Source organism: Trypanosoma melophagium (genome assembly GCF_022059095.1).
Source record: "Trypanosoma melophagium isolate St. Kilda chromosome Unknown ctg3segment0, whole genome shotgun sequence".
Lineage (NCBI taxonomy): Eukaryota > Euglenozoa > Kinetoplastea > Trypanosomatida > Trypanosomatidae > Trypanosoma > Trypanosoma melophagium.
In genome coordinates, this window is record NW_027125162.1 from 1 (window position 1) to 26,122 (window position 26,122).

At 39.7% G+C, this 26,122-nt stretch overlaps 16 protein-coding genes across 16 annotated transcripts; all 16 read right to left on the reverse strand.

Annotated features, from left to right (window-relative positions):
* Positions 1–72: 72 nt before the first annotated feature.
* On the reverse strand, positions 73–1,446 carry LSM04_008611 (Peptidase M8; the record flags this gene model as incomplete). Its single annotated transcript, XM_067336912.1, has 1 exon — positions 73–1,446. One exon carries the CDS (start codon positions 1,444–1,446, stop codon positions 73–75), a length of 1,374 nt encoding a protein of 457 aa, XP_067189970.1.
* A 228-nt stretch (positions 1,447–1,674) lies between these two features.
* Positions 1,675–2,031, reverse strand: LSM04_003939 (uncharacterized protein; the record flags this gene model as incomplete). The annotated part of the gene is made up of 1 exon (XM_067336913.1): positions 1,675–2,031. The coding sequence occupies one exon, from the start codon at positions 2,029–2,031 to the stop codon at positions 1,675–1,677; it is 357 nt and encodes a 118-aa protein (XP_067189758.1).
* A 2,480-nt stretch (positions 2,032–4,511) lies between these two features.
* On the reverse strand, positions 4,512–4,913 carry LSM04_006594 (uncharacterized protein; the record flags this gene model as incomplete). Its single annotated transcript, XM_067336914.1, has 1 exon — positions 4,512–4,913. The coding sequence occupies one exon, from the start codon at positions 4,911–4,913 to the stop codon at positions 4,512–4,514; it is 402 nt and encodes a 133-aa protein (XP_067189873.1).
* Positions 4,914–5,202: 289 nt separating this feature from the next.
* On the reverse strand, positions 5,203–8,037 carry LSM04_001424 (Helicase/UvrB; the record flags this gene model as incomplete). The annotated part of the gene is made up of 1 exon (XM_067336915.1): positions 5,203–8,037. The coding sequence occupies one exon, from the start codon at positions 8,035–8,037 to the stop codon at positions 5,203–5,205; it is 2,835 nt and encodes a 944-aa protein (XP_067189621.1).
* Positions 8,038–8,470: 433 nt separating this feature from the next.
* LSM04_003033 (uncharacterized protein) lies at positions 8,471–9,724 on the reverse strand (the record flags this gene model as incomplete). Its single annotated transcript, XM_067336916.1, has 1 exon — positions 8,471–9,724. One exon carries the CDS (start codon positions 9,722–9,724, stop codon positions 8,471–8,473), a length of 1,254 nt encoding a protein of 417 aa, XP_067189703.1.
* Positions 9,725–10,044: 320 nt separating this feature from the next.
* LSM04_004975 (zinc finger protein) lies at positions 10,045–10,659 on the reverse strand (the record flags this gene model as incomplete). Its single annotated transcript, XM_067336917.1, has 1 exon — positions 10,045–10,659. One exon carries the CDS (start codon positions 10,657–10,659, stop codon positions 10,045–10,047), a length of 615 nt encoding a protein of 204 aa, XP_067189801.1.
* Positions 10,660–10,890: 231 nt separating this feature from the next.
* LSM04_009623 (uncharacterized protein) lies at positions 10,891–13,596 on the reverse strand (the record flags this gene model as incomplete). The annotated part of the gene is made up of 1 exon (XM_067336918.1): positions 10,891–13,596. One exon carries the CDS (start codon positions 13,594–13,596, stop codon positions 10,891–10,893), a length of 2,706 nt encoding a protein of 901 aa, XP_067190009.1.
* Positions 13,597–13,801: 205 nt separating this feature from the next.
* On the reverse strand, positions 13,802–14,584 carry LSM04_001718 (uncharacterized protein; the record flags this gene model as incomplete). The annotated part of the gene is made up of 1 exon (XM_067336919.1): positions 13,802–14,584. One exon carries the CDS (start codon positions 14,582–14,584, stop codon positions 13,802–13,804), a length of 783 nt encoding a protein of 260 aa, XP_067189634.1.
* An 864-nt stretch (positions 14,585–15,448) lies between these two features.
* LSM04_007348 (uncharacterized protein) lies at positions 15,449–15,958 on the reverse strand (the record flags this gene model as incomplete). The annotated part of the gene is made up of 1 exon (XM_067336920.1): positions 15,449–15,958. The coding sequence occupies one exon, from the start codon at positions 15,956–15,958 to the stop codon at positions 15,449–15,451; it is 510 nt and encodes a 169-aa protein (XP_067189909.1).
* A 464-nt stretch (positions 15,959–16,422) lies between these two features.
* Positions 16,423–18,462, reverse strand: LSM04_000833 (Glutamate-cysteine ligase catalytic subunit; the record flags this gene model as incomplete). Its single annotated transcript, XM_067336921.1, has 1 exon — positions 16,423–18,462. The coding sequence occupies one exon, from the start codon at positions 18,460–18,462 to the stop codon at positions 16,423–16,425; it is 2,040 nt and encodes a 679-aa protein (XP_067189589.1).
* A 348-nt stretch (positions 18,463–18,810) lies between these two features.
* On the reverse strand, positions 18,811–20,580 carry LSM04_005552 (DnaJ domain; the record flags this gene model as incomplete). Its single annotated transcript, XM_067336923.1, has 1 exon — positions 18,811–20,580. The coding sequence occupies one exon, from the start codon at positions 20,578–20,580 to the stop codon at positions 18,811–18,813; it is 1,770 nt and encodes a 589-aa protein (XP_067189830.1).
* A 518-nt stretch (positions 20,581–21,098) lies between these two features.
* Positions 21,099–21,446, reverse strand: LSM04_000195 (uncharacterized protein; the record flags this gene model as incomplete). The annotated part of the gene is made up of 1 exon (XM_067336924.1): positions 21,099–21,446. One exon carries the CDS (start codon positions 21,444–21,446, stop codon positions 21,099–21,101), a length of 348 nt encoding a protein of 115 aa, XP_067189561.1.
* A 294-nt stretch (positions 21,447–21,740) lies between these two features.
* LSM04_003504 (uncharacterized protein) lies at positions 21,741–22,523 on the reverse strand (the record flags this gene model as incomplete). The annotated part of the gene is made up of 1 exon (XM_067336925.1): positions 21,741–22,523. One exon carries the CDS (start codon positions 22,521–22,523, stop codon positions 21,741–21,743), a length of 783 nt encoding a protein of 260 aa, XP_067189725.1.
* A 296-nt stretch (positions 22,524–22,819) lies between these two features.
* Positions 22,820–24,337, reverse strand: LSM04_006113 (Multi antimicrobial extrusion protein; the record flags this gene model as incomplete). The annotated part of the gene is made up of 1 exon (XM_067336926.1): positions 22,820–24,337. The coding sequence occupies one exon, from the start codon at positions 24,335–24,337 to the stop codon at positions 22,820–22,822; it is 1,518 nt and encodes a 505-aa protein (XP_067189854.1).
* Positions 24,338–24,707: 370 nt separating this feature from the next.
* Positions 24,708–25,394, reverse strand: LSM04_007489 (uncharacterized protein; the record flags this gene model as incomplete). The annotated part of the gene is made up of 1 exon (XM_067336927.1): positions 24,708–25,394. One exon carries the CDS (start codon positions 25,392–25,394, stop codon positions 24,708–24,710), a length of 687 nt encoding a protein of 228 aa, XP_067189918.1.
* A 234-nt stretch (positions 25,395–25,628) lies between these two features.
* LSM04_004736 (Vesicle transport protein) lies at positions 25,629–26,057 on the reverse strand (the record flags this gene model as incomplete). The annotated part of the gene is made up of 1 exon (XM_067336928.1): positions 25,629–26,057. The coding sequence occupies one exon, from the start codon at positions 26,055–26,057 to the stop codon at positions 25,629–25,631; it is 429 nt and encodes a 142-aa protein (XP_067189787.1).
* Positions 26,058–26,122: the final 65 nt, after the last annotated feature.

Here is a 26,122-nt window from a genome sequence, read left to right on the forward strand (position 1 = left end):
TTCCACCGTCATTGCACTTTTGCCATGTACTGCTGCCCTTGTATTTAACACTTACATCTTTACCCTCGCACTTTACCGCCACGCACAAACCACCCATTTCAACTTGGGAGGTACCTTTTTTACAATGAGCGAATCAGCATCCAGGCACCATGAGTCACGGCCAAAGAGCGAAGGCGAACTATCTTTTGCGTTCTCCGTCACGCAACTACGAGTCGAGGAAACAATTGGGCAATAGTCCATCCCCTCATTTGGTGAACCACCAACAGTATTGGACGTGAAATACTGGTACTCCACTGGAAGAGGTTGAGAATTCGAGACAATATCACAAATTCCCAGAGATTTACGGCCAGACGTGCAACGACTGGGGACAGTCGTGTTACAGAACATCTTGGGATATTTGGTGATGTTATTTACCATGCACTTCTCCTGAAGGAACTCGCAACCAGCGTTTCTTCCCCAACTCATCGTTTCCTCCATTCCCCAATTAGCCCTATATACACCCATATCCTCGAAAGTTGCCATTGTTAGTGCAGTGTAAAGCATGATGCCGTTTCCATCCCAGAAACTCATGAGTTCGTTCTTTGCGTTACGACGCCCCCAGTGTGAAGGATCAGAGTGGCTTTCTTCCAGTTCCATGCCAGTGATCTTCGCACATTTATAGTGCGCCTTTGCTTTCTCCTTCGTCTTCGGGGTATTCACAACAAGAACATTGTTTTGCTTCCCGCGTAGACCTTGAACTTTCGTTGTCATTCCAAGTGTCGAAAACTGATTGAAGTTAAACCCAAGAGCATGTGCCAACTCGTGCGCAACAATACGTAGAATACCCGGTATCGTCTCCATATATTGTGGGCTGATGTTCATAGCTGCGACAATAGTTCGATTCCCTTTCTCAACACACGGGACAGCCCACACATCCGACGGGGTTGCGGCCACATAAAGCACCATATCAGCACCAGACACACCTACTGTTCGGTGTTTGCTGGGAACAGTGAAACGAGAGCATACCTCAGATGTGAATTTGGGCACCACCACAGGTTTGCTTTCGCGATGGACAAGGAGTCGATCACTGTGGAGTTTGATTGCCCCGGGAACAATCTCCGAGAGAATTCTCTTTTTCTTAGCATTAGTCAGAACTTCCAAACTGTTACACTGGGTAGTACCACCAAGAAAATAATTCGGCCGGGTACGAAAAGCCTCATCGCAGTACTTTGATGGATCATTTAAGTCATCGGATGATACAACGATGCGTAGCGGTTCCCACTTATCAGGTAAGGATGCAGTGTACGCCTGCCACAAGCCCTGCCCCTTCTTCGGCAATTCTCTTAGTACAGAGACAGGAGGCCCGCTCTTCTTAATGACCTCATCGAAGACACATCCGTCTGGAACAGCTGCTATGCACTGCGAAAGAAAAGAAACGAACAGCACCAGCAGTATGAGGCATTTCATATTTCTCATCCTGCTTGTGGAACAAAACCTTTAACAGCCTTAGACAGTAATTCACCCTAGAGGAATAGAAGGGGTGTGAAGACGGGTAAATAGGAGGCAGAGAGAAAAGGAAAGAAAATAAACAAAGAAAAAAAAAAATGATCAATACAGAGAGCACCTTACTGTAGCCACGCTGTTTTCACCGCTACCACGGAAGCGTGCAGAATGTTACTTTGTTGAAGGGCCTGCTCACCACCACGAGATCTCTTTCAGGCGTTGTGCACGCTGCATTGCGGCACCTGCAAAGTATGGGGCATAGAGCCACCGTACCGTGTGTGCCCCACCACCGTCACTCGACCTGGGGGACTGCAGGAGACCCAGCCCACTGAGAGCGTCACCCTGATGGGCAAGACACTCGCTATCCATTGAAACCAGAAGGGGTGACGTGAGAGTGTCGACGGAACTTATAGTGCCTGCGTGGCGACCCGCGGACCGCACCTCGCGGTTCCACAACAGCAAGCGTGGGGAGACACCTTTGATGGACACCTGTGAGGGCCTTCCGTCATCAGCGTCGTGTCCACCAGCACGAATACATGCGCTACCCATTAAGGCGCCCAACGCTTCCTTACTGCAAAGTCCCAAACAAACACCCCCTCCCAAAAAAACAAAAAAAACGAGGAAGAGAAGAAGGACGAACATACTTCGGGCTCCATCTGCGGATGACACAGATCACTCTTGGTGAGTGCTATCAACCCATACACACAACCTCCAGGGTGAACACAATAATACTTATTCTCTCGCCAACACCACCTATAGAGAAGAGTAAGAGTACTCATCTGCATAGAGAAACGTCTGCCATTTCAGAGTCAAGTACAATCGCACACAACAAAGCCAATTGTGAACGGAATATGCTTCGTACCTTGGTCAAACCTGGCAAAGAAATAAACAGAAACAAAAAAACAAACAATCTATGAAGTTCCAATTAATTCCAACAATATCGTATCCTGTAAAGACACGTGAAAGCAAAGCATAAAACATCAAATTCTCCATACCGCCGGTATCATCCGGCAGGAATTACAAAGTGGCAGATTCTAGAGTCCCTTCCAATCCAGACCCTTCCGCGTGGAGGGGATAAGGGGGTTGGGTGGGACGGTAAAGAAAAAACCAAATCTTAAATACTTTCTAATCGTTCAGCTCGAGGCTCTTTGACTACAACAAAACCCAAGGAAGGACGAAGATAAACACAACCCCAAAATGCCTTAATTATCATAGACCAAAACCGGATACATATTCTTTTCCACAAGCTCCTAAAAAAAAAATTATACATAAAAAAATAATGGTAGTAAAAACCCAGTATTTAGATACCTCATAAGATGGAGGCAGAACTGCAAAAGAAAAAATAAATTTACAGTTTCCAAAACCAAAAAAAAACCCGCACAAGCGTTGTCTCTGTGTGTTCTGCACTGAGAGGTCAAAAAAAAAGAAAAAGATTATTTTTTCCAATTCATCCATTTATTTTAATGTCTACCACCACAGAAGAGTGAGGTTCAAGAAACCAGTTAATCAGGTAAGAATGGAAAAAAAGAGTAGGGGAAAAACATACGACGGGCGGGGATCGAACCCGCGATCTCTCGCGTGTGAGGCGAATGTCCTAACCACTAGACGACCATCGCTGTGGCCTTGAGAGAGAGATGGGGAAACGGAAATAATTCATTAAATAAATAAGAGAGAAATCACATCCACACGCATCCAAAAAAGAGAAAAGAATTCCAGATGAGAAATAATTGCTTGGAGTACTAATGTGTGGATATTAAATTGAATATTATCACAAGTTATCATCCAATGATACCTTTGTTTTTTTTTTCTTCTTTCTTTTGTGGATATCTCTCTAGGCATTCTACTCTCATTCACTCACTCACTCAAAGTCAAGGTCCATCCTACCAATAGACGTAAATACAAACGGTATTACTCCCTCCGATTTCTCCTGTTAAATGTAAATATGATTTGCGCTTCCCATTGCTAACTCCTTGAATGTCATTACCTCTATATTTCCTTTGATTGTACATCCTCATAAAACGGTTCAATTTCGTTTCCAATAGTTTCTTCTTGTCTTTGTGCGAGTGTAACCATCACATTGTTTAGCCCCAAGAATCCGTACAGATTTCATCCTCTCATATAATTAAATCGTATTGGATACAAAAAGAGCCATATAGATAAGAAAGGAAATTCTTCAGTTTACTGGTAGCCGTAAAATGCACTGCAAAGATCACATCACTACTTCCCCAAATAGAGTCCTCCAGTGTGAACCTCTTATGTTTCGGAAATATGTATTCTCTTTTTTTTTTTCGTTCTCTTCTTGATGATCACTATCAGTTACAATACCAATAGCTACAATCTATTGTAGACTGCAGAAAGGTTGTACCTGTTTTGGATTCATTGAAAGTACCCCTTGAGAAACCGTGCCACTTTAGAATATGGAGATTATTATGTTTCATTCATTTCCTTTATACTGCATAAGAAATTTCGTTTGTGAAATCTACCAATCATCATCAACGAAACCACCATTAATAATAATGATAATACTAACTAAAAACAAAAACAGAAGAGTCACCTTAAGGAACTCATCCTTTGTGGGAGTTCGTCAGAGGGCTCCTTACACCCTCACACCATTGAGAAGAAAAAAAAAGTAGAGTGAAAAGTTGATAACGGAGAGGTGCATGAGGGGAAGTAAAACACTCTCCTCTACACATGTTGATCTTCATTAAAACAAACAAACAAAAGAAAAAAAAATAATGGCATATTGCCCAATAACCATGTTTTGCAACAATTATGAAGAAATAAGAGACTACTGTGTTGTCTATTGTACAGATGCAAGTCAATACTTTGCTTACCCACATGGTAGCTGCGGAGCTTAAATTATCTTCTACTAACCAATATATATATATATATATATATATATATATATATATATATATATATATATATCCATATGAACTATGAATGATAGAGGGATAGGGTCATATGAGGCTTTCCCTTTTCCTTTTGAGGGTATTAAAAGATGGAGAAGGACACAATTTATTTATCACCTAATATCCAGGTGGCCTTGGGAGGTTCTGCACTCCTCTGGCAATAGAGGAGGCACCATCTACAGGAGTAATACCCCAAAGACGGTGACGCCAATAGCAGAAAACAAAGTACAAGAAAATAACAATTGGTCCTGCAATAGAGATATTCGCTACAGTTAACAATTTCTTTACTTTGAATTTTTGATCTATGGGAACTTTTTCAAGTTTGTCCTCAAATATAGAGAGCTCCTCGTTTCGTTCCTTCCAGCGACGATATGACCAACGGTTAATGGGATGACTGTCTTTACTTACTTCCCAGTAACCACGCTCGCGGAGAACATTTTTCTTTAGTGTTTTGTTAAATGCATACAGACGGTCGGCGTTAATTCTACCTACACCACCCTTCTTGACAAAAGTATTCATTATTATTTTATCTTCTTGTACCTTCTTTGGTCAAACGTATACTAACAATGACATACATGTATAGAATAATAATAATAATAATAATAATAATAATAATAATACAAAGAGAAGAAAAGATACAGTAACACGAAAAACAAATAAACAAAAGAAAAAACAATCACATCAACAATAACAATTTACTAAAGAAAAGACTCAGAAAATATGGCTTGATTTTAATTTTACACTTTTATCTAACCGTCTCTCCCCCATCCACCACCAAACCCCAAACCCAGAAGCTCATCGATATTTCTCATTCTGAGGATTGCACCAACCTTGTCAAATGAGATTTGCTTTGTAAGTGTCTCTCCCAAGCTCGAACGGCGATGTGACGACGACAAACTCTACACATAACTCTCCCTAAGGTATATGGTTCTTTGCACTCATCTCTTGAAACATGACGGGGGGGAACTCGACCATTGGCCAGGTTTCTTGGATCTTCCATTCGATCATGTTTAGCTGGATAACCAGGGAAGTGTAGATTAATATATTCTTTAAATCCATTTCCATTGCAGGACCCATATAATTTCTTAAAAGATTCGTAAGACTCTGTAATAAATGTAATATCTCCAGGAATTACACTACCCTGTGGATCACGCTCTTTTCGCCATTTTATTTTATATTTTTTACAGAGTTCATCTAAATCTCTCTGTTTTACAGGATCAAGCCGCATCTTGTCATGTGCATCACATTGATTTATATGCATTAAAGCACCACTAAGACGTTCAAACGGTGTCGCATCTAAACCAATGTATCCACCCTTGTGTACATCAAGTGGGGGTACACATCCACGCTCTTCGAGGTATGCCTGGAGTGTGGACAGGCACTCTTCCCATGGATAAGGACCTTGCATACCATAAGTTCGCCATAATGGAAGTGATTCCAAATCCCGAATTTGGTATATTTTAAGACATGAAGGTTCCCCTTTCAAATATTGGTGATAACCTTTTCGAACATATCGATAAAACAATGCCATGGATATTGATTTTCTACCAATTACCCACGCATCATTGTTTTTGGGGTAACGATTACATTCCAAAACAATTCGTCGTAGTTCGTTAAATGCGGGTTTCCAAGGAATTCGTGCAGCGCGATGCAGACGATCGCTTTTTTGGTTGGAGTAACGTACGCCTCGTCGGATAGCAGGAAGAACAAATTTTCTCAAGCGTTCCGAAGACAATTTAAGAGATCTTACTCCAACAATATCAATATCGTAAGAAACTTTATGAGGATCAATAAGGTATTCATAAAGAATAGGATCCTCATCCATTAGTGCATCAGTAAAAGGAATTAGTGTAGAGAATTTTTGAAGATTAACAGGGTGGTTTTCAGATAAATTTTTATCTATGGTAGCCGGCAAAAAAACATAAGAGCCTGGCTTATTTTCTACCTTGTTCAGGGGTCGACATATGCTTTGAACAATATCACGGGAACTGTAACGTGGAGCTGCGAAAAAAACAGCATTTAAATCAGGTATTTCTATACCTTCTTGAAATAATCGAACATTAAGTAATAGACAACGTTTTGCTTCTGAAAATTCACGCAAAATATTAGCTACAGCTATACTTCCCATTCTTGAGTGTGCAATAAGGACTTTAAATGGTGTAACATCACTAGGAGGGCATTGTTGTAATCGTTCCATGAGCTGCATGGCATGTGCAATACTTCGGCAGTAAACAATCATTTTATTAACGAGCCTCATAGCTTCATAAAAATAGGGATTTAAGTCTTCCATACTTTCTCCTAATATTATACGTAATGAAAAGGAATTAACATATCCAGCATCTATTCCTTCTCGTAAATAGTAACGAAATGCTATTCCGCCAAAAAGATGTGTATTATCCATTTTTATAGGGGTATCATAGGCAGGGGTGGCAGTAAGAAATAATCTCTTTCCCGAACGTGATTGAAGAAGAACACTATTAAAATTAGTTAGTGAGGTACTTCCACATACACGATGACATTCATCAAATACCACAAGAGAAAATTTTTTTATGGTAGAAACTATATATGAAGATTGATAAGTGCTAATTACAACAACCTGTAAGGAAGAATTATTAATGGTACGTAAAATTTCTTCAGCATCGGTGGTCATTGTTAGGGTGAGATCATCTTCAAGTGATACACTTCCTGTATAAGACCCTATTAGAAGATATTTTACATTTTTTAAACCGTACGAGTAGAGTTTTCTAACTGTCTGACGAAGTAATGCAAGACCTGGTACAAGATAAAGTATGCCTATACCTGGTTTTGTGTTTAAATAGTGTTGTATAAGTCTATACGCAACAGGTGTTTTTCCACATCTACATGCCATTTGACAGATGGTAGCGCCACGATTTTCAAGTTCATCCAAGCATCGTATCACTGCTTCTTCTTGATATGGTCGAAGTTCCGTCAACCCAAATGTCTCGGAATTTATTAAATCTGGAACATCCAGGTCGTACTGTATATTTTCTTCCTCATCATCATCGTTTTCTTTTCCCTCACCTTTTTTATTTTCAAGAAGAAGAGTTCCTTTGCAATCTCCCATGATTGTCTGACTAGTCTCTATTGCACTGGAAGCATGCATAGATTGACGAAGTTTCTCAAGCGTATCCAGATACCGCCCTAGCGTATTTGGCTTCTCTGTGCTACTATTCCCGCTAGAATTCCCCTTCGATAATAATGAAGATGAAAACGATGATGATGACAAGAGTCGCTTCTCCTGAAGAGTAATTTTTCCAGTTCCGGTATATATGGGTTCAACATTCACCATAACATTAAGGTTCAGCGCGTCACAAACACGTTTTGCGCCTTCCACAACTTCTCTGGCATCTCCCTTTATTAACTCACGTTGAGGCACCCGCTTCTCCTTAAAGAGAAAAAGAACTGCTTGCTCTAGAAGAAAAGCTTCCTTAATACTTTCACACTCAAAAACGGCGAAATACGTCCACTCGGGAGTGAAGCAGGTTGTGAAGGAAGCCATTTCTAGACGGCGGGAGAGGTCTGCAGTGCACCCCACCTTCACGTAGCCCGATCCCCGTAACCACGGATGCATGGCAACATAAAAACCATACGCACACCACAACACCCTCGATCGGTGTGCCATTGATATCCCACAAACCACACTTACTCTTTTTCTTTCTTTCTTTTTCTTTCCTTTTGCTCCTTCTCAAAATCTCTGGGAAGCAATAGGTCTATTCCAAACGGAGAAGTAGAAGGAGACACCCGTCTCCAACACTTTTCTTACAAACAGGAAAACGCAGAAGGGGTGAGGAGAAATAAAGAAAAATCAACAACTATTATATATATATATATATATATATATATATATATATATATATATATATATATATATATTAACACAAAAGAATCCCTATCCCTATCCCACCCCTCAGCAAAGAAAGAACAACAACAAAAGAAAAAAACCCTCGGGTTAACCTCCTACCACAAGCATCTAAGAATTATTTCTTTTTTTTTTCATATATAGCCCCAGACCTACCATTGCCTCAACCTCCTAAGAATAACAAAAGGTATTTGCCTTAATCCTCCCTAGGAGATTCATTGGCTTTCACTTTATCATCTTCAAACAAAAAACAAGACGATTCAATATCGCCTTCTACTAGGGGCAGTTCCACAGCCGAGATATCGCACGTGCACGAAAAAAGTGGTACATTCTTTCCTTTCAAAGCAAAATCAGCATCAGCAATAAAAATAGACAAAAATACAGAGTCATTTATTTGTAAATTCTGACAACAATTCAGAAAATTTTCCAAGAATTTTCTGAATGGTAACAAACCACATTCCTTTCCCCATCGTATTTTCACAAAAGCAAAGGCCAATAAAGCCCCGAAATCACCACACTTGTTACTACGAATAAACTCTTCGCATTCTTTTAAATATACCCCAACAAACCTCGTTACCTCTTCCTTTTTTGAATTTAGGGAAGCTTTTTTCTCAATGCGTTGTCGTGCATCCTCCCTTAATGCGCTAAGCTCCTGTAGGGTTGTTGCGAGTGGCGCCTTTTTAAAAATATCTTCCTTAATATTATGTGTAGAACATTCGTTAGTCAAATGTTCCAAAATATGAAAAGAAGCAGTGATAGCTGAAAAGTAACAAAAAAGCATGGTAGTAACAGGAAGTTCTTTTGACTTACACTCCTCTAAATGTTGAGTTACTTTTTTTACCGAGTAATACTTTTCATCGGTACAGAATATAAGAGGGAGAAATCGTCTTTCTTCCTCTGTTGATATGAAATTGGAGAAATTCCTAGAATTCAACAAACGTAAAAAGGCAGTCAAATCTCTATACATTGTTACCACCTGAAAATCTTGTAGTGGTTCTCCTTGGGCAAGACTTTTTAAGATTTTACTCGCTCTACTATACGCCCCCCTCGCAATATATAACAACACCAACTCAAGTGATGCCATTTGAAACTCGACCGACAACTCTCCATACTGAAGTTTGGCTAGTGAAACTGCCAACACAAAAATCGGTGCAAGTGGAACAAAATCCCCAATAGCCATACTACTTAACTTCCTAATATTATTCAATTCAGCTACAATACCTTGACTTTTTTCTTCTGGACCCATTAAACTATCAGAGGCAATAGCATTGCAAAACTGGCTATATTGCTTCTCCTTCTCCCACTGAAGCAATGATGAATTGCTACATCTGGGTTGAGTATCGCCGTTTGTCCTAACACCACGATGCATCACAGTTTGAACAAAATCTAGCACCACCTTCTGACGCAACACCAATCCCAGAAGCCAGCTACGCTCTTCATAACTCAGCATTCACTTTCCTAAACATTTTTATAGTAGACGAAAAATCACAAAAAAAAACTAGAAAAAAAAAGAATCCTCCTGATATTTAAAACAAACCTGAAGAAATTAAAAAAAGAAACGACCCGTCCCTTCCTCCCAGAAGAAGAGAGAGAGAAAAAAAAAGAAAAGAGAGAGTATGTATCTCTCTCATGTTACCATCCTTCTCGAGGGAAGCTTAAGCATAGTTTTTTTTTTTTATACTACCCTCTGAGTACCTAACGTTAACTTTAATTACCTAATTTTCTTTTCCTTTTCGTGTTTTCTTTTTCCTTTTTTTTTTGTCTGTTTGTTTACGCAGTGTCCGCAGCAGTTTGTGGTGAACGCTCAGCCGATTCCTGAATGTCACCACCTGTGTGTGAAGCAAGGTGTTCCTCATCTGCAGTACCGTTGCTCTCCTTTGCACGGGGTGCATGTCCTACTCGGCATTGGGCGCCATATTGACAAAGCCGTTTTCCGTCGTCCTCGTGGAGAAAACGACATGCATCAACAAATTTGCAGCTTCCTTGCAAGTAAAAGCAACAAATTGTCTGTCTTTCCCACTGTCGTTGTGTTTCCAATGAACCACCAACAAAAGGCTTCTTTCGTCGAGCACGGAACCCAAATCCCCCCCTTCCTCGGTCGCCGGCGGCGCCTGCATTGTACCCACCACGTCCGTAGCAGGCGGCAACTCCGCGACCACCAGAGTAGAGGGCTCTTCCGCGGTTGACTTGCCCTGGCACAGGTCCCTGAAAGCCCTGAAAAAGAGCCGGGTTGTAGGTTCCCTGAGAATACTGGGGGTAGTAACCGCCCTGTGAGTATTGGGCAGGAGCAGGGTACTGCTGAGCCGCATAGCCCGGATGGCTATAGGCATTGTAGCCGCCGTACCCCCGGTTCTGCACGATCTGTGGTTGACCAAACGGTTGCATGGTCTTACCCGAAAAAAAAAAACAAATAGTTGCTTGTGCAAATAATAAAAAAAGACCAATAAAAAACAATAAACCAGAAAAGAACAAATAATAGGTAGAAAAGTTAAATACATCAATGTTCCTTACCAAAAAAAGTTTTCTTTTTTCCTTTGTTTTGTTTTTTTTTCTTTTTACTTCCCCCACCCCCACAACAGCATATTCTATAAAATATTATTAAGAATAACTTTATTATTATTTTGTGCACTCTATACAAAGGTGAGGTGAACCACATATAGAGCAATCGTTTGCAATTTGAAGACCATTATCACATGACGGACACAATAAAACATCGGTAGGAAGGTTATGACGATCACAAGAGGAGCAAACCCATGGCACAAATCGTGCCCTACATTCATACTTGTGATAGGCACGCGATTCACCACAAAATGTACAGCGACCTGACCAGCTATAATTCCAGTGACCACAGATAAGATTTTCAGATCCAATGGTTTTTGTTTCCTCAGAAACCTCTCGATGACACCGCCAAACAAAAACATTATCTGCTACAATATCTCCACGTGGAGCTCCACAAGATGTACAGTTAAAACCACATTGTGGGAAAAAAAAATCACAGCGATTACAGAAAAATGGATTAAACTCATTATAACAAAGTAAAGCATTACAAAAAGTACAATGATTCTTATTATTAGAAGTATTTGTACCAGTGTACTCAACTCCACATTGATGACAGTGTCGTGGAAGAAACGGTGAGGAAAGAACAATGCAATCACGTGGATGAACATTTTTACAATGTTCACATATTATCAAACGAAGTTTTTCAGAACCTATGATCACATGATGTTTACTATGATTATTAGAGACTAAACCACATGAATTGCATGTATAACCCCCACGAATCGCCGTAGAACAACTCTCACAACCAATACGACACGAGTGATTTCGTCCACCACATCCACAAACCCATGGAACTAGTGGGAAAGTTATACAACCCACCTTACGCTTCCCAGGGCACCGCTGACACTTTGACCACGTCCACTGATTATACTCTTCACATGCATCGCAACGCCAGAGGATAGGTTGTTTGTCTTGGTTTGCCGTATAACAACTTGGACAGCAAATAGCTTGCTGGCTATACATTTTTTTGCAAAATGAACATGATCGTAGTGTACATTGCTCTTTAGAAGTAAGTTCACATTTACTACATACGTTTAAAGAAGACACAACATCACCACATTTGGTACATAAATGAATATTCCTCTGGGCAGCCTCGTGTGCCCTTGGGTTTACCGATCCACAAATACATTTACTATTGACCTCCATAGTTGTATGCTGTGCCCCACATGTTACACATGTCCAAGAAATATTACATCTACGCAGACAAATTAAGCACCTCTTTGCTGAAGAAGGAAGGTTTGCACCACATCCACAACACCACCAGAACTCAGCCTTTTTAACAACCTTGAAATTTTCAAGTAGAAGACGAATTGCTGGATGGTTTGCTAGGTGAACTCCACCCAAACACTTAGAGGGAAAATAATTCTCTTCAAGATTCTTCAAAAAGTTTTGTACAAAAGGGGATGCCGCTTCTCCATGAACACTCCAAACCTCACTTAAGATTGCAATAAGAGCATCTGTAATCCACAAAAAACTAACACTTGGATGCTCTTCTAAAAATTGGTAAAAATTATGAAAAACGATAGAAATCTCATCTAAAGTTAGAGAACCAATAGCAGTTACTAAATAACGAATAAGTTGAGAAAAAGCTGCTTTTTCTAACCTTATAGAATGACCTAATAAAGCACAAACATGATAAGCTTCAAGGATCCTTAAGTGAATTTTTTCTTTTGGATTTAATGTTACCGCAGCTTTAAAGAAAAGTACCCAAATAGAACGTAAATTTTCCACAACACTACCATGAAGTCGAAGGGCGAGGGATGTAACGCTTACTATGATTATCCACAAGTCAGATGCATCCTTTTTTACCACACCCGCATCTACCAGACTACCCATACAACGAAGAAGATATAAGAGAGGTAATTTTGACTCTAACTCTGGTATTACTTTAAGAAGCTTGTAGTGAAGCGCCACAAGAACTTCACCCTGGTATTGTCTCATGTAAATTCGACTCATTTTGTTTAATAAAGGAGTCCAATGAACCGATAGAAAATCAAACGATGAAGATTGTATTTTATCAATGATACTTGTCAAAATAAAATTCATCTTATCAAAGTGGAGAGGTGAAAAAAAGTGATCATTAGCTAAAAGACCATTCATAGAAGCAATAAAGAACTCGTGAGTAATTCCATCTTCAAACTTTTTCAACTCACCAGCAACAATACAACTGAGGATAGATAGAGACCAAGATCCAGAAAGCAAAATTTGTAAAATATGAGACGGAATAGGGTGTTTAAACTCTCTAAACGCTTCCATAAACTCTTCATCATCTAAAGAAGAAGTTGAATCTATCAGTGAAACAACAAGCCTCATGTACATTGTACTATTCTCATAAGAAGATGTTTGAAAAGGAAGATTCTTAAGAACCTCTACTACACGTTGTACACAATAATACCCATATACAGATGTACCACTAAATAGATGCGCCTCACTCAAATCAAGATTAACATCCGTTGTATTCATCGCTAAAAGTAATAACGGCCACAAGTCACCAGGTACAATACTAGAGGAGAAAGATCCTCGTAGGGCGAAAACAGCAAAAGGATAAAAACTATGGGATAAACCTAACAGAGATACACCACCATTACTATTATTGCTATTACAATCAATAGTCCGAAAAATTCCTCGCGACCCATCTAGTAACTCTCGCCCAAAAACCAAACGTTCCTCCGGTACGAGAAGTGTTTTTTCAAGTAGTGGAAAACCTCTCAAATTTTTATGCAATAAGAGCCTTCTCTTCGAAATCTTATTCCATCGCCGCATCGTACTCTCCCCTTGATATCCCAGGAAATATTTACCAAGAAGAAAATAAAAAAAAAAAAATAAGAAATCCAAAAATATATATATATATGTCAACCTATACATATCCTCAAAGTAGATAACTTTGAAATTCTGACACAACCCCAAATCCAGTCATATGAACAAATTAAAAAGAAAAAAAAACAAAAGAAGAAGCAAAGAGTGACTGCTAGGTAAAGAGGTTTATACTTTCTTCATTCAAAAGCCTCAAAGTCTCTTGTGCTTCTTTTGTATTATAGTCTGTTGAGAGCACTTCCATAATGTACGGATCAAATACACTGGAAGCTCTATCCTCCCCATACTCTTCGACACACAATCTATTACACGCCCCGGAGTCAATAAACTTCAACAAATGACACATTGACGGAAATACCCCGGCTATAACGGAAGCTCTACGATCAGAAACATGTGATACTTCTACAAGCATATCAAGGTAAAGAGCGTGAAAATCAGTGGGATCACATTTTCGTCTGCCGTCTGTACGAGCAAGTGGGTCACTCTCATTTTGTTGCCTTCCTGCTTTAAATCCGTGTGCAACGACAATGTCAGCTGCTCGTTCCAGAGAAAGGGCACAGTCAAAACCAACTAAATTAGAAGCAAGTGAACTCTCCACACAGAGCTGTGCAACACCCTCCCAAAAACGGGATTGTCTGGGCCCAGTTGGATGATCAAGCATTACCACGTATAGCGGACAATCCATGGCTTCATATATGGCATTAAAATAGTCACGGGTACAGTTTTGGCGTAGTAGCAATTGAAAATCACTGCAGGTAATAAAATACAAAGTCAAACACTGATTCTCATTCTTTCTAACAATTACAGTATTTGAAACCACATTGTGTCCTCCCCTAACAGAAAAAGTTTGTCCACCACTGCGTTCTTGACTTACTGCACGAGAGACGGCGCAAAGCAAGCCTTCACAAGCATCATCAATAACTACTTCAACATTCATCTAACAAAAAAAGAAAAGACACATCTTAAATACAGCAGACCCATAAGAAAGAAAGAAAGAAACACACACACACAACAGAAACAAATACAGAGACAACCCACATCACCCCATCATCATATATATATATGTGAATAAAGCATGCTGAGAGCCATTAATCAAAACCCCCACCAAAAAAAAAAAAAAAGAATCCCACCAGACCTTTCCATTTTTTATTTTTGTACTCCAAGCGAACAACAACAACAACAACGCACGACTACAATGTCTGGATAAATAAATAGAAGCAATCATTTTTTTGTTCCCCATATCAGACTACTGTGGGCGAACAAACCTAAAAACAGATGGGTGAAACATAATGTAGTAACATGGTAGTAGTGTCCTTGTGGATCTGACCAGCAACGCGTCTCTTGCGGTTCAAAAAAAAAAAAACAACCTCCGGGTTAGTGAGGGTCCACATGGTCAGACGACGATTGGACCCGATGATCTCACATTATTTCGATTCATGCATCAAGAAACTATTCTTCAAAAAAAAAATAAGAAAGAGAAGTGTTATGCTCAACATAAAACCCCGGAAAATGTCCTCTCATACACACACGCACATACAAACTAAGGTATAAAAACAATACTAGAAATAAAAGAAATATAATGCCCTTGAACATAGAAACCCTTCGGAGGGGGAAAAAAAACAGATTTTTTTTTTAGATGGAAAAAGACAAACACGCAAACAGATAGAAATATATATATATATATATATATATATATATATATATATATATAGAGAGAGAGAGAGAGAGATAATCTCACTGCACGCTTAGTACAACCTAACTCCATCCCCATTTGATGGTTACATAACCAGGTTATCTTTTCTCACTCTATATTATTACTGTCGTCCAGAAGTCTGATCGCCTCTGTTGCATCTGCCTCTGTTAGTCCTGTAAACGCATTTGTAACTATAGCATGACGAGCAAAGAAAGCACGATTAGGAGCAACTGCTGGTAAATTAATATCATCCAGGGCCACAAAATTGACTATATTATATTGTTCCTTATTAGCCTCTATCCATGATAATATCTCTATTGATCTTGACTTGCCAGAATAGCATGGGGTACAGGCAATAAATGTAGGCATGTTGTGGTTGACCAGGTTTCTTGATACTTCACCACGTCCAAATTCTGTCATTCGCCATGAGGAGCTCAATACTATTTTTGCACCTGTTTCAGTAAGGATGTGTCGCAACAGAGACATCTGCTTCGGGGCGAACAGCTGTCCAGCAAGAGGAGAAATAACACCATCACAGTCAAGAAATACGATTTTAGTGCCAGCCCCGGGTACCTTGTTCACAACCCTCGTAACATTTGCTTTTCCATCACGGTTCATCGTCCACTAAAAGAAAAACAGTAACAAAAAAAAAACGAAAGGGGAAAAAAAGCAACAAAAAAAATATATATATAAACGAGAAAAAATGGAACTCTTTCCTTCTTCCCTTTTTTTATCTCATTAGTTAACTACTTTAAAATAACATTTATACTAGCTTAGAATAAAATAAATAAGAAAAACGCTCAAAACACCCCGTCAGCTTACTGATTCGATTCCTCTTTTTTTTTCCCTTTTCTCTTTTTAATTTGATCTTCCCGGTGAAAATAAATGAAAAAGGCGCCGGGGGAGGAAGACGACATCACATAGACAGAGGGTATGAAAAAAAAAAAAAAAAACAGCAACTACACCATAATTAGGATAAAATAACATGCGTATCCCGAACCTAATAAAGTCACACATTTCCCTTTCAGCGGTTTTCATCTGTGTTGATAATATATAAAACAATTTTACTTCATTAGTACAGATTACTCACGGGGCCTCTTACCTCTGATCTTATTCATGGGGAGAAAATACTCATCAGTAACTTCACCTGTGGCAAGTTTATGCACATGAAGCACTAGATCATGCGCTATCTGCTCGTTAATACGTGAATCCTGTTTATAGTCTGGGTGCTTCATTATATACCCTCTTAGATATTGTGCTGCAGTTGGTATTTCACCTGATGCACGCATCGAAATAAAGCGAAGATAACTCTCAAGAAGAGAATTATGTAAGTTCTCCTCTTCCATGTAACGACGTACAAGAGGAATCAAACCATAGTATTCTCCTTTTTTTCCATTAAACACCTCATTGACTGTGAAACTACCATTTTCACTACTCTCACTAGAGATGGTGTCTGCGAAGATGTCACGTCGCATAACGTACTTTTGATTACAAGGATTTCTATTATGAGCATAACCCATATTTTCATCTACTATACTCATCTTTGTGTAAAATTTGGCATTATATCTTATAATGGCCTGTGTGAGTAGAATGACGAAAACTGAAAAAGCCGCATTTTCAAATGGTGTTGGCATTACATCCATGACCCGAAACTCTACCCGCCATCCAAAGTCACCTTCAAGAGGTGGGGGTTTCAACCTCACAGACTGCCAGTTAGTACTTTGAATGTTTTCAAAGTGTTCAGTATGCGTATTGTCATCTATGTCAATCATTTGATCATACATCACAAGAGGATCACGGATAAAAAGATGAGCTATATGTCTTGCTAAACGAGCATCTACGCCAGCTTTGGTAAGAGTATCATAATAAACATCATTTATAGTATACTCTTGATCATTGAATTCCTCTAAATTTGGTGTGATTGGACTTAAAAAAACGGAGACAGAATCATACCGTGACTTAATAATTTGTGGTACTTCTTCACGTCTACGATCATCAACTGAAGCTGCAATTGTTAACCATCGAACATCTGAATCACATAGCATACCCTTTTGAAATGGAGTTGCTGAAGTTAAGGCGAGAAATAAGGGACACAAAATCGCTAACTGATCATATATATGTCGTGCTTGCTGTTCATTTGCTAATTGCATAGTGACCTGTAAACAGCAGCTACCCATACCAAAGGCCATACAATCCATATAGATACATGGATGACTTACTGAAGGAATAGGGCAAGGACATGCTTCATAACGTTGTTTTACAAGTTCGGCTTGGGTTTTTTTAAAGTATTGTGCATAATAGTAATGTGTAGCGGGAGTGTAAAGATGTGTCATTGTTTCCACTGCAAGGTGATTAGATTCTATTTGCGGTAAATTTACCTCAATATCAAAACCAAATTTCTTACCTTTGATTTTCTTTTCTTCCAATACACCACAATCAATTTCAAAATTTTGAGGTGTACGATCGATATTTAAACGATGATCCACCGCAGTTTTCAAAGTATTTGTATCAATATATAAAGGTACTTGAATACATACCTTGCGTCCCCGTCGGAGACGAATATTTCTCGTAAGATTTGTAAATCGTGGATGTGATGCATTTATACACACATCTGGTACAAACAATGAATGAGAAAAAGGTGTTTCTGTGTTATCGGAAGTGGTAAAGTGACCAACTCCCATTAGTGGAAAGGTAACTAATGTAGTGGCGAAGGCGTTGTCCCCAGCCTTACTGTCCAAGAGTTGATACCGTCGTCGTATATTACTTTCTACCGAACATAGTGAACTTACATCCAATGAGTACGGTTGTCCAGGGACACTTTCCAGCATAAAACTTCCATATTCCGGCCGCCATCCCGCATTCTCACTTTCACCCAATTGAGTGAGTTGTTCAAATACTTCGGCAGCATTTAACGAGAGTCGCACCTTTCCTCCTTCCACTCGTATTAACTGATGTTCAATCTCCTCACCCCACAGAAAAGGGGAATCCACATTTTTCCCCCTGTACTTTTGATGCATCGTAAGAAACTGTCGTATGCCGTGCGCCGAAACGTGTGGAATAGCACGTTCATTCTCATCCGTTCCCCATTTCATGGGTGCTCCCCCTGTAGTCAAAAGACCCATCAGCCCCTCCACTAATATCTCTCTAAAGTCTTTAATGGTTTGGGTGGTAATGGGTTTACTACACCCCTTACACTCTTTTGATATGAACCGGCCGTCCATATCATCAGTAATTATATATATACATACATATATATATATATATATATATATATATATAGAAAACAAAGGTGCAAGCAATTAAACAAACAAACACAAGAGAATAAGAGATATTATACTGCACATTGTGCATAAAAATAAAATAAAAAAACATCCGAAATAACACAAATAGAAAAAAAAGGATATCGCGAAAAAAAAAAGAGCAATGTACACGAACAAGAAAAAAACAACTACAACTAATATACAATTAACTTAGTGGTAAACCAAAGTCATGAGTTCATCATAGGCAGCCTTTACTTTTTTAAACTTTTCTTCCGCTTCTTTTCTTTGCTGATCTGAAGCACCGCACCACTTGTCTGGATGCCACCGCATTGCCAGAGCACGGTAGCTCTTTGTCACACGTTCTGCTCCAGCGCCAACAGGGAGGGATAAATGTTCATACAGCTCTGCTATTAAGCGAGAAGATGAAATCTTTTCTCTTCCATTTTTCCGACCATCGTCACTATCTTTATCGGTCTGTGAGCCATCAAATCCTGTTTTGTTCCTTTCATGTGCCTGTTGTTGTTGTTGTTGCTGTTTTCGTCGTTGAAACTCTCTTTGCCGATCGCAGAGCCGTCGCCAAACAGCAGCAGCTTCTACTGAGTGCTGCTCCTTTAGAGACAGTTCAGCACTTCGAACTGCATCAGACAAACGAGAAAGCTTTTCTTCAGACATTGCTCTAATAAGCAGAAGCTGAGCACGTTCACTTTTACTTGAACTACTCTTCAGAGCAGATTCAATATCATCTATACTTTCATACAGATGTTTGGTCTCATAAAATGCACGGGCTCGTTTCGCCAAAAGTGTAGCACGAAAACGATCTCCAATAAATGGTCGATTTATTCCCGTGGAACACAAGTCAATGAGACACACCCAATCCTTTCTAGCGAATAAATTATCCACATCTTTAGAAAGATTTATACACTGCAATATTCGGTGAATTGCTTGACGAAATCGAAGCATGTACTCTGCTGGAACAGTCACCTCAAATAATGGCAGAACAGCATTTAGTTCATCTCTGCTAGCACTCTCCAGAAAACGAAGTTGTGCTCGCCAGTATAAGAGTTCTGGGAAATCAACGTATTGCTTAAGAGACTCCTCAGCGTACATTAAAGCTATTTGGTTACCTTCCTCAATGGCAAGTAATTGTACCTTCAGTGCCTGAAAAGTGGCACAAGGTACACATAACAGCAATTCATTTAAATATTTTAAAGCTTCTGCATGTTCATTTCGATCAAAAAAAGAGGTATATAGTTCATAAAGAGAAACCTGATTTAACTCTTCCTCAAATGTATACTTACAAGTTTTCCTGTACTTATCAATAATTTCTCGTGCTTCGGAACATTTACCAGAGCAAATATAAGATCGCACCGCCCGTCGGACACCAAGAATATATTGGTTATCCAACTCACAACAACGAATTGCATCACGAAGAGAAAGTTTGAAATTTTCCATTCGTAAATAACAAGCAGCACGGTTTCCTATTAATGGTGCACTTAACATGTTAGGAAGGCAGGAATTAATTACTTCTGAAAAGGCTTCAGCAGCGACATTAAAGTTCCCCTTCTGATAGGCCTCAGTCGCTACTTGACATTTCCGTCGTCGTAACTCATCCAGTGGCGCAGAATACATTTTTCTATCAATCATAAACAAATCTTGCGTTACATTTGAAGACGAAGAAGTATCACCAAAACTGCAACCTCCACACGGAGCTGGGGAAGATGCAGATAAAACGGCATTTATATCTTCCAATTGCTGTGTAAGAGAGAAAAACTCATCGTCTGTAAGAGGTTTTACCCTAACTCCAGATAAGGTATCACTATGTTTAGGATTAAGTGACTGCTTCTGAAACGCATCACCTGCCTGTTTTTGGCAACGCCATTCATCTACAGCTCCAGTCCAATTGTTATAAATTGATACATCCAGGAAGCGGGATGCGCGGACATCGTTTGCTAGTAGTACTTTTGCTGGGTAATTCAACATTCTCTCCAAAGGGAGAGAAAGAGAGAGAGAGAGAGAGAGAGGGAGTACACCTGTGGAAAAACAATGATGTAAGCTACTAGAAAAAAAAAAAGCACACAGGCATATAGAGAAGAAAACACAGAAAGAAATAGAAGGAAATATATATGTATATATATATATATATATATATATATATATATACAGATGCGTAAACACGGTATATATACATTTATATAAGAAAGCACATCATGAGCCCATGTCATCTTATTCTGCGTGATTAAGAGGGATAGCATGAATAAGGGACATACCCTTTCTGAAAATGTGCAGGTTATTTGCTCAGAAAAATACATTGTCTTCTCTTTCTCATTGAACCAATTAAGAGTATACCCAGTCATTGTTGTTGTTGTTGTTTCTAACTGCGTCCTCTTTTCGGAAAAGTTTCAAGGAGTAAGAAACAAGCACACCACCACAGGGCTAAAAATAACATACATCTTTCATGTCCCACTCTTCACACAGGTGATATTTAAACCTTCTTCCACCTATGCACGGATAAAGAAAAGTTTATGTGTAACCTTCTCAAAATCATGATTGAGAGCGTTACAGCCGCACAATCTCCAACCACCTTCCTCTTCCACTGCATCAAGAAGCGCAATAAAAAGCTGTGATTGTCCAATATCTTCACTGGCAAACTGTGTATGGATTTCACCGTACCAGTGCGGTGGTTCCTCGCGTCGCACAAAGCCAAAAGGAACCTTACCAGTGTTTGTAGTAGTGCAAGACCCAGGCAACACCTCATTAAGTTTCTCAATGGTGCTTTCCTTTATAGGCCCAATAATGGAAATACTGGGTGGATTGCATGTGACGTTGATGATCAAAATTTTCTCCATCACGTCTTTCTTATCAGTTCCTTTTTTGTTTTGTTTTTTTTTTCCTGAGTATACCTGTTGACTCTTTATTCCTTTTAATTGTGAAGGGAAATGATATTTGGCGTCGAGATCATCACAATCACAAACACATAAATTTAAGAAGAAAAACAAAAGAGGGAGAAAAAGAACAGAGGTGAAACCTGAAGCACAAAGAAAGAGAGAAGGAGAAAAGGGGAACAAAGCAACCCCCTCGAAACATGTACGAAATAGAAATACAGAGAAAAATAAAATACAGGCAACAAATTTTGTACATTGTCAAAGCAAAGGTAATGAATCATCGTTTGCTGCCTTTGCTGCAGCTGCTTCTTGTTGTCGTCGTCTTTCAGCCTCCTCTAGAGCTTCACGCTCTAATTCCTCTTTTGTAGGTGCAACGTAGGTTCCTTGCAAGCGTGCAGCAATCTCTGTTAGACTACATTTTTGAGGGAGAAGTGATCGTAACTGTTGCGTCTCTGCCGGATTCAACACACTCTCACCGTTTGCTGTGACAATTTGAATCAAATCATCTATTGACATTTCCCCAGTTCCTTCCTTATCAAAAACCTTCAATGCTGCCCATACATCTTTTTGCTCTGTTGCGGCGTCTCGGTAAATTTCCTCTGCACATGATATAAAAATATTCCAATCAATGTTTTTTATCTCTTCCACAGGAACTATCTTCACATGTTGTTGAGGGGTCTGTCCTTCTGCAGCTTGCGCTTCCAGAGCACGCTCAACCACAGACTTGCGTGGTTTCTTCTGCACATACGCAGAGGAGGCGCGTTTCTTTTCCCGCATCTCCTCTCGGCGGCGCTCCTTCTCGCGCTTGAGTTCCTCCTCGCGGCGCCACTGCTCGAGCCGCAGAATCGGGTCGGCCATGCGGTCGCGGAGGTGATCCATGTCGTCCTGCGTGGGGTTCATTCCCATCCCCCGCAGCAGCGTCATGCAGTCGAGGAAGGAGACGAGCTTCTCCTTGTTCTCCAGCATGGTGAAGATGGTCTCCGCCTCGTTGTACACTTCGCTCGTCAGCACAGACGGCGGCCGGCGTGTGCGCTCCTCCATCGGGGCCCTAAACTCTTCGAACTCTCTCGCTCTCTCTCACCGCTAAAATACACAAAAAAAACCAGGGAATAAAGAAAATAAAGGATCGACAAGACAAACATATTACACATGTACACATACAGGCATATACATATATATATATATATATATATATATACTAATATGTACGTTGATTTTCAACACCCCTTCTTCTTCTTCTACCCTTATGTGGAATATAGACGCCAGAAAACATAAAAGCTCTCTCCGGCGTCATCAAAATTGGCGGGATAGCTTACCTAATAGTCTAATTCTTTATATTACATAATTTGTACCATTTCTCCATGGACTACAGGTGAATTGTTAGAACCTCTTTCATCGTCACTGCCAATGTGGGTTTCCTCCACCAGAACGAATTGATGCGCAGTCGACTTTCTTTTAGACTCCTGTGCCAACTTGGCCCAATCCCATTGTAACATTAAGAAATATAATAAGGGAATTTCAAAGACGAATCCAGTAATAAGTCCACCAATGACACCCTTTACACCCCAACCAAAAACAAAAACATATAAAGCAGAAGATGGCATTCCTACAAGCCACAATGTTAAAACAACTGCAAGTGCAGCTTGTTCAGGTCTCCCAGCTCCACGAAACACACCTTGTAAGCAAAACTGAAGAGAATCCCCTACATGTGCAAGAATAACAAGTGGCATTGTAGACTCAACTGCATTAGATAATTCAGGAACGTTTGTGTACAGTCGAGCAATATGTCCACCAAAACACCCCATAGCTAGAGCAGTTAAAGCTCCAAGTATAATATCACATATAATTATAAATTTTGCGTATTGTGCAGCAAAAATTGGTCGTTGTCCTCCCAAAGCATTACCAACCACAGCACTAGCTGATACACTAAGTCCCAGTGCCACAGAAAACATCATAGATACAATGTTCATAGCGACACCAAAAACAGCTAGGGCGAGAGGAGAAATAGCAGCTGCAAAGAAAGCTTGAATTTCAAATGCCCACCACTCTGCGCAAACTGCCACTAGTGAAGGTATTCCTACCTTCATAAAGGTAACCCAACCCTCTTTTCGATACAACGCTGGTGATGGCCAACGAGCTTCACGGACAACCACCTTAGGATGAAAAAGACAAAATAAAACGTTAGTGAGAGCAGAAAATGTCACCGTACACGTTAGTGATAATGCTGCACCTTCAATTCCCATCGGAGTTAAAAAGTAATTCGCTATAGGTGAAGTTACAGCAGCGGCACCATTAGCACAGGCTACAACTCCAGGAAGTCTCTGGGCGAACAATATTTTATTAATTGCTCCAGATATAATTTGTGAAAGTAAATAAAGTGAACAATTTGCCAGGAATCTGGAACCTCCCTCACCCACGGTTTCTCCGAAAAAATACACCATTATACCGTTACTGTTTAGAAAAACCAGACTCATTACTATCCAGAACATAAAATTTATTATAAGAGCTCGTTGAAGTGTTTCTCCAATTACAGGAGAACGCGGATTTTGTCCAAATGCCTGTGAACATATGGTATCAATTGCAGAACCCAACCCACTAACAATCGACATAGCCATTACATCAAAAACAAGCAGACCAGCGCTGTATTGTGACATACCATCAGCGCCAAGATGATGACCGACAAAAACCATTGTAATCATCTGTGAAGACATCGAGAAAATACTACTAAGGTCTGTTAGCACCACTATTTTCACTGTCTCTTGAACAAGTTCCCACAAAGAAACCTTACCATCGCGTACTTCAACTGGCGACTGGTAAGCTTCCTCTACAGACTCTTTGCATATATTTGGTGACATTCTTCTTTTTTTCCTTTCTTTATTCATTTAATCATTGATGTAGAAGAAAACATTCATGAAAATAATAAACACAAAGACCATTTGGTAACAGGAAAAAAAAATCAAAAAAAAAAATATATATCCTTAATATATTCTCTGTGAAGACGAATAAAAATTATTTTACCTTTTCTTTTTTTTTTTCCTTTTCATATACATCATCAATAACATCTAATTTTTTCTTTTCACCCACCCACACAACCCATCACCTTGGGTTTCTTCTTTCTTTTTTTCTTTCTTTCCTTCTTTGGAGTCTATTCTTGCCTCCTCAAAACTCGCATTTACATGGATACCCATACCAAGGCCAATAACGTGTAGAAAATAATCCACCCCACTATTCTACAAGTGACAATAACAAAGATGCAGCAAGGCTCGCCTTGGCATCATTCACATTACCCAAAACCTCTTCTAACGACACTGGAGTTAATAAGGTATCTACATTTTCTGGAACACTTTGAAGCTCTTGAAGCGTCTCAGGAGACAATGTTGCATTGACAGAGCACACCTTGTACAGTACTGTACCCTCGTTACCCAATGTATATCTGGACGGACTCAATGCAAAGACCTGCTTAAGGTCAAAACCCAGTGCCGAAAGAAGCTCGTCATTAGGCCCTATAAAAGCATTATCTTCTGTTTCCGTTCCGCACATGGCTTCTAGTGTGTATTTACACCCAGCAGATACACGACGTTGACGAACAAGAAAAGCGTACCTTGTGTTATTCACTGTAGCAATAGGTAAAAGTATAACAGGAGAAGAGTCACAAAGATCAACTGTTTGTACAACTTTTCCACTTTGTGTATCACACTCAACATCCATGATTACACCAACAACTCGTTGCGCTATTCGTCGTATGTTTCGTATCAAAAAGGCAGATGGTACTGGTCCAGACTTTGTACAGGTGTCCACATAGGTACGAAAGGGAGTATAACCAGCAACGGCTCTTACACTATCTTCACCATCATCACGATAAGTCTTGTGGGTTGTAAGCAATACTGCTCTTTCACCTATCAAGACTTCCATTCCTTATCAAGTAACTTTGGTCTTTCAAAGGCAAAAAAAAAAATCACACAAAACGAAATCCAAAAACAAAAATACAGAATAATTCATGAAGATTAATATGTAAAGCCTTTACCATTTATAAAGCATTTATGAAATTACAGAGATTCCTCTCCTTTCTTCTTCTTCTTTCTTTGTTTTATTACATTGAACAAAACCTGTCATATAGAGGAGTATCCCCTCACCAACCCTCAAAAGTCAAACATTTCTGCTGCGGTGGCCATGCAGCCCAAGACATGCGAGAAGTCGCTGCACTGGTGCCGAGAGCATGAGAGGGCCTAAGAATGGTAGCGATTCCAGCACGCGGGCAATCATTGGAAAAAAGTTGCCAAAGAGGTTTAGCGCACCAAATCCTTCAATAATAAGACCTGTAAAACAAAAACCCGCAATAATAAGAAGAATTCCCACGAAAAAACACCCAGAGGCACGACGACGTGCAACAAAAAAACTCTTAAATCTCTTTGGACCCATTACTAAAGCAACACCTACCACAAAAAGAATATTTCCCATTGTCAGAAGGACACTGTCCAGTAGCATAATGATGCCTAGAAAGGTAAAGAATGCTCCCAGTCCCGTGAGAGCAACACCAATTTTTGTGGAGTCATTCCAGTTGTACAAAGAATCCATCCAGAAGCTTGAATCCTATTATCCCTTTCCCTACTCAACTAATTGAACGGATACACGAACAAACA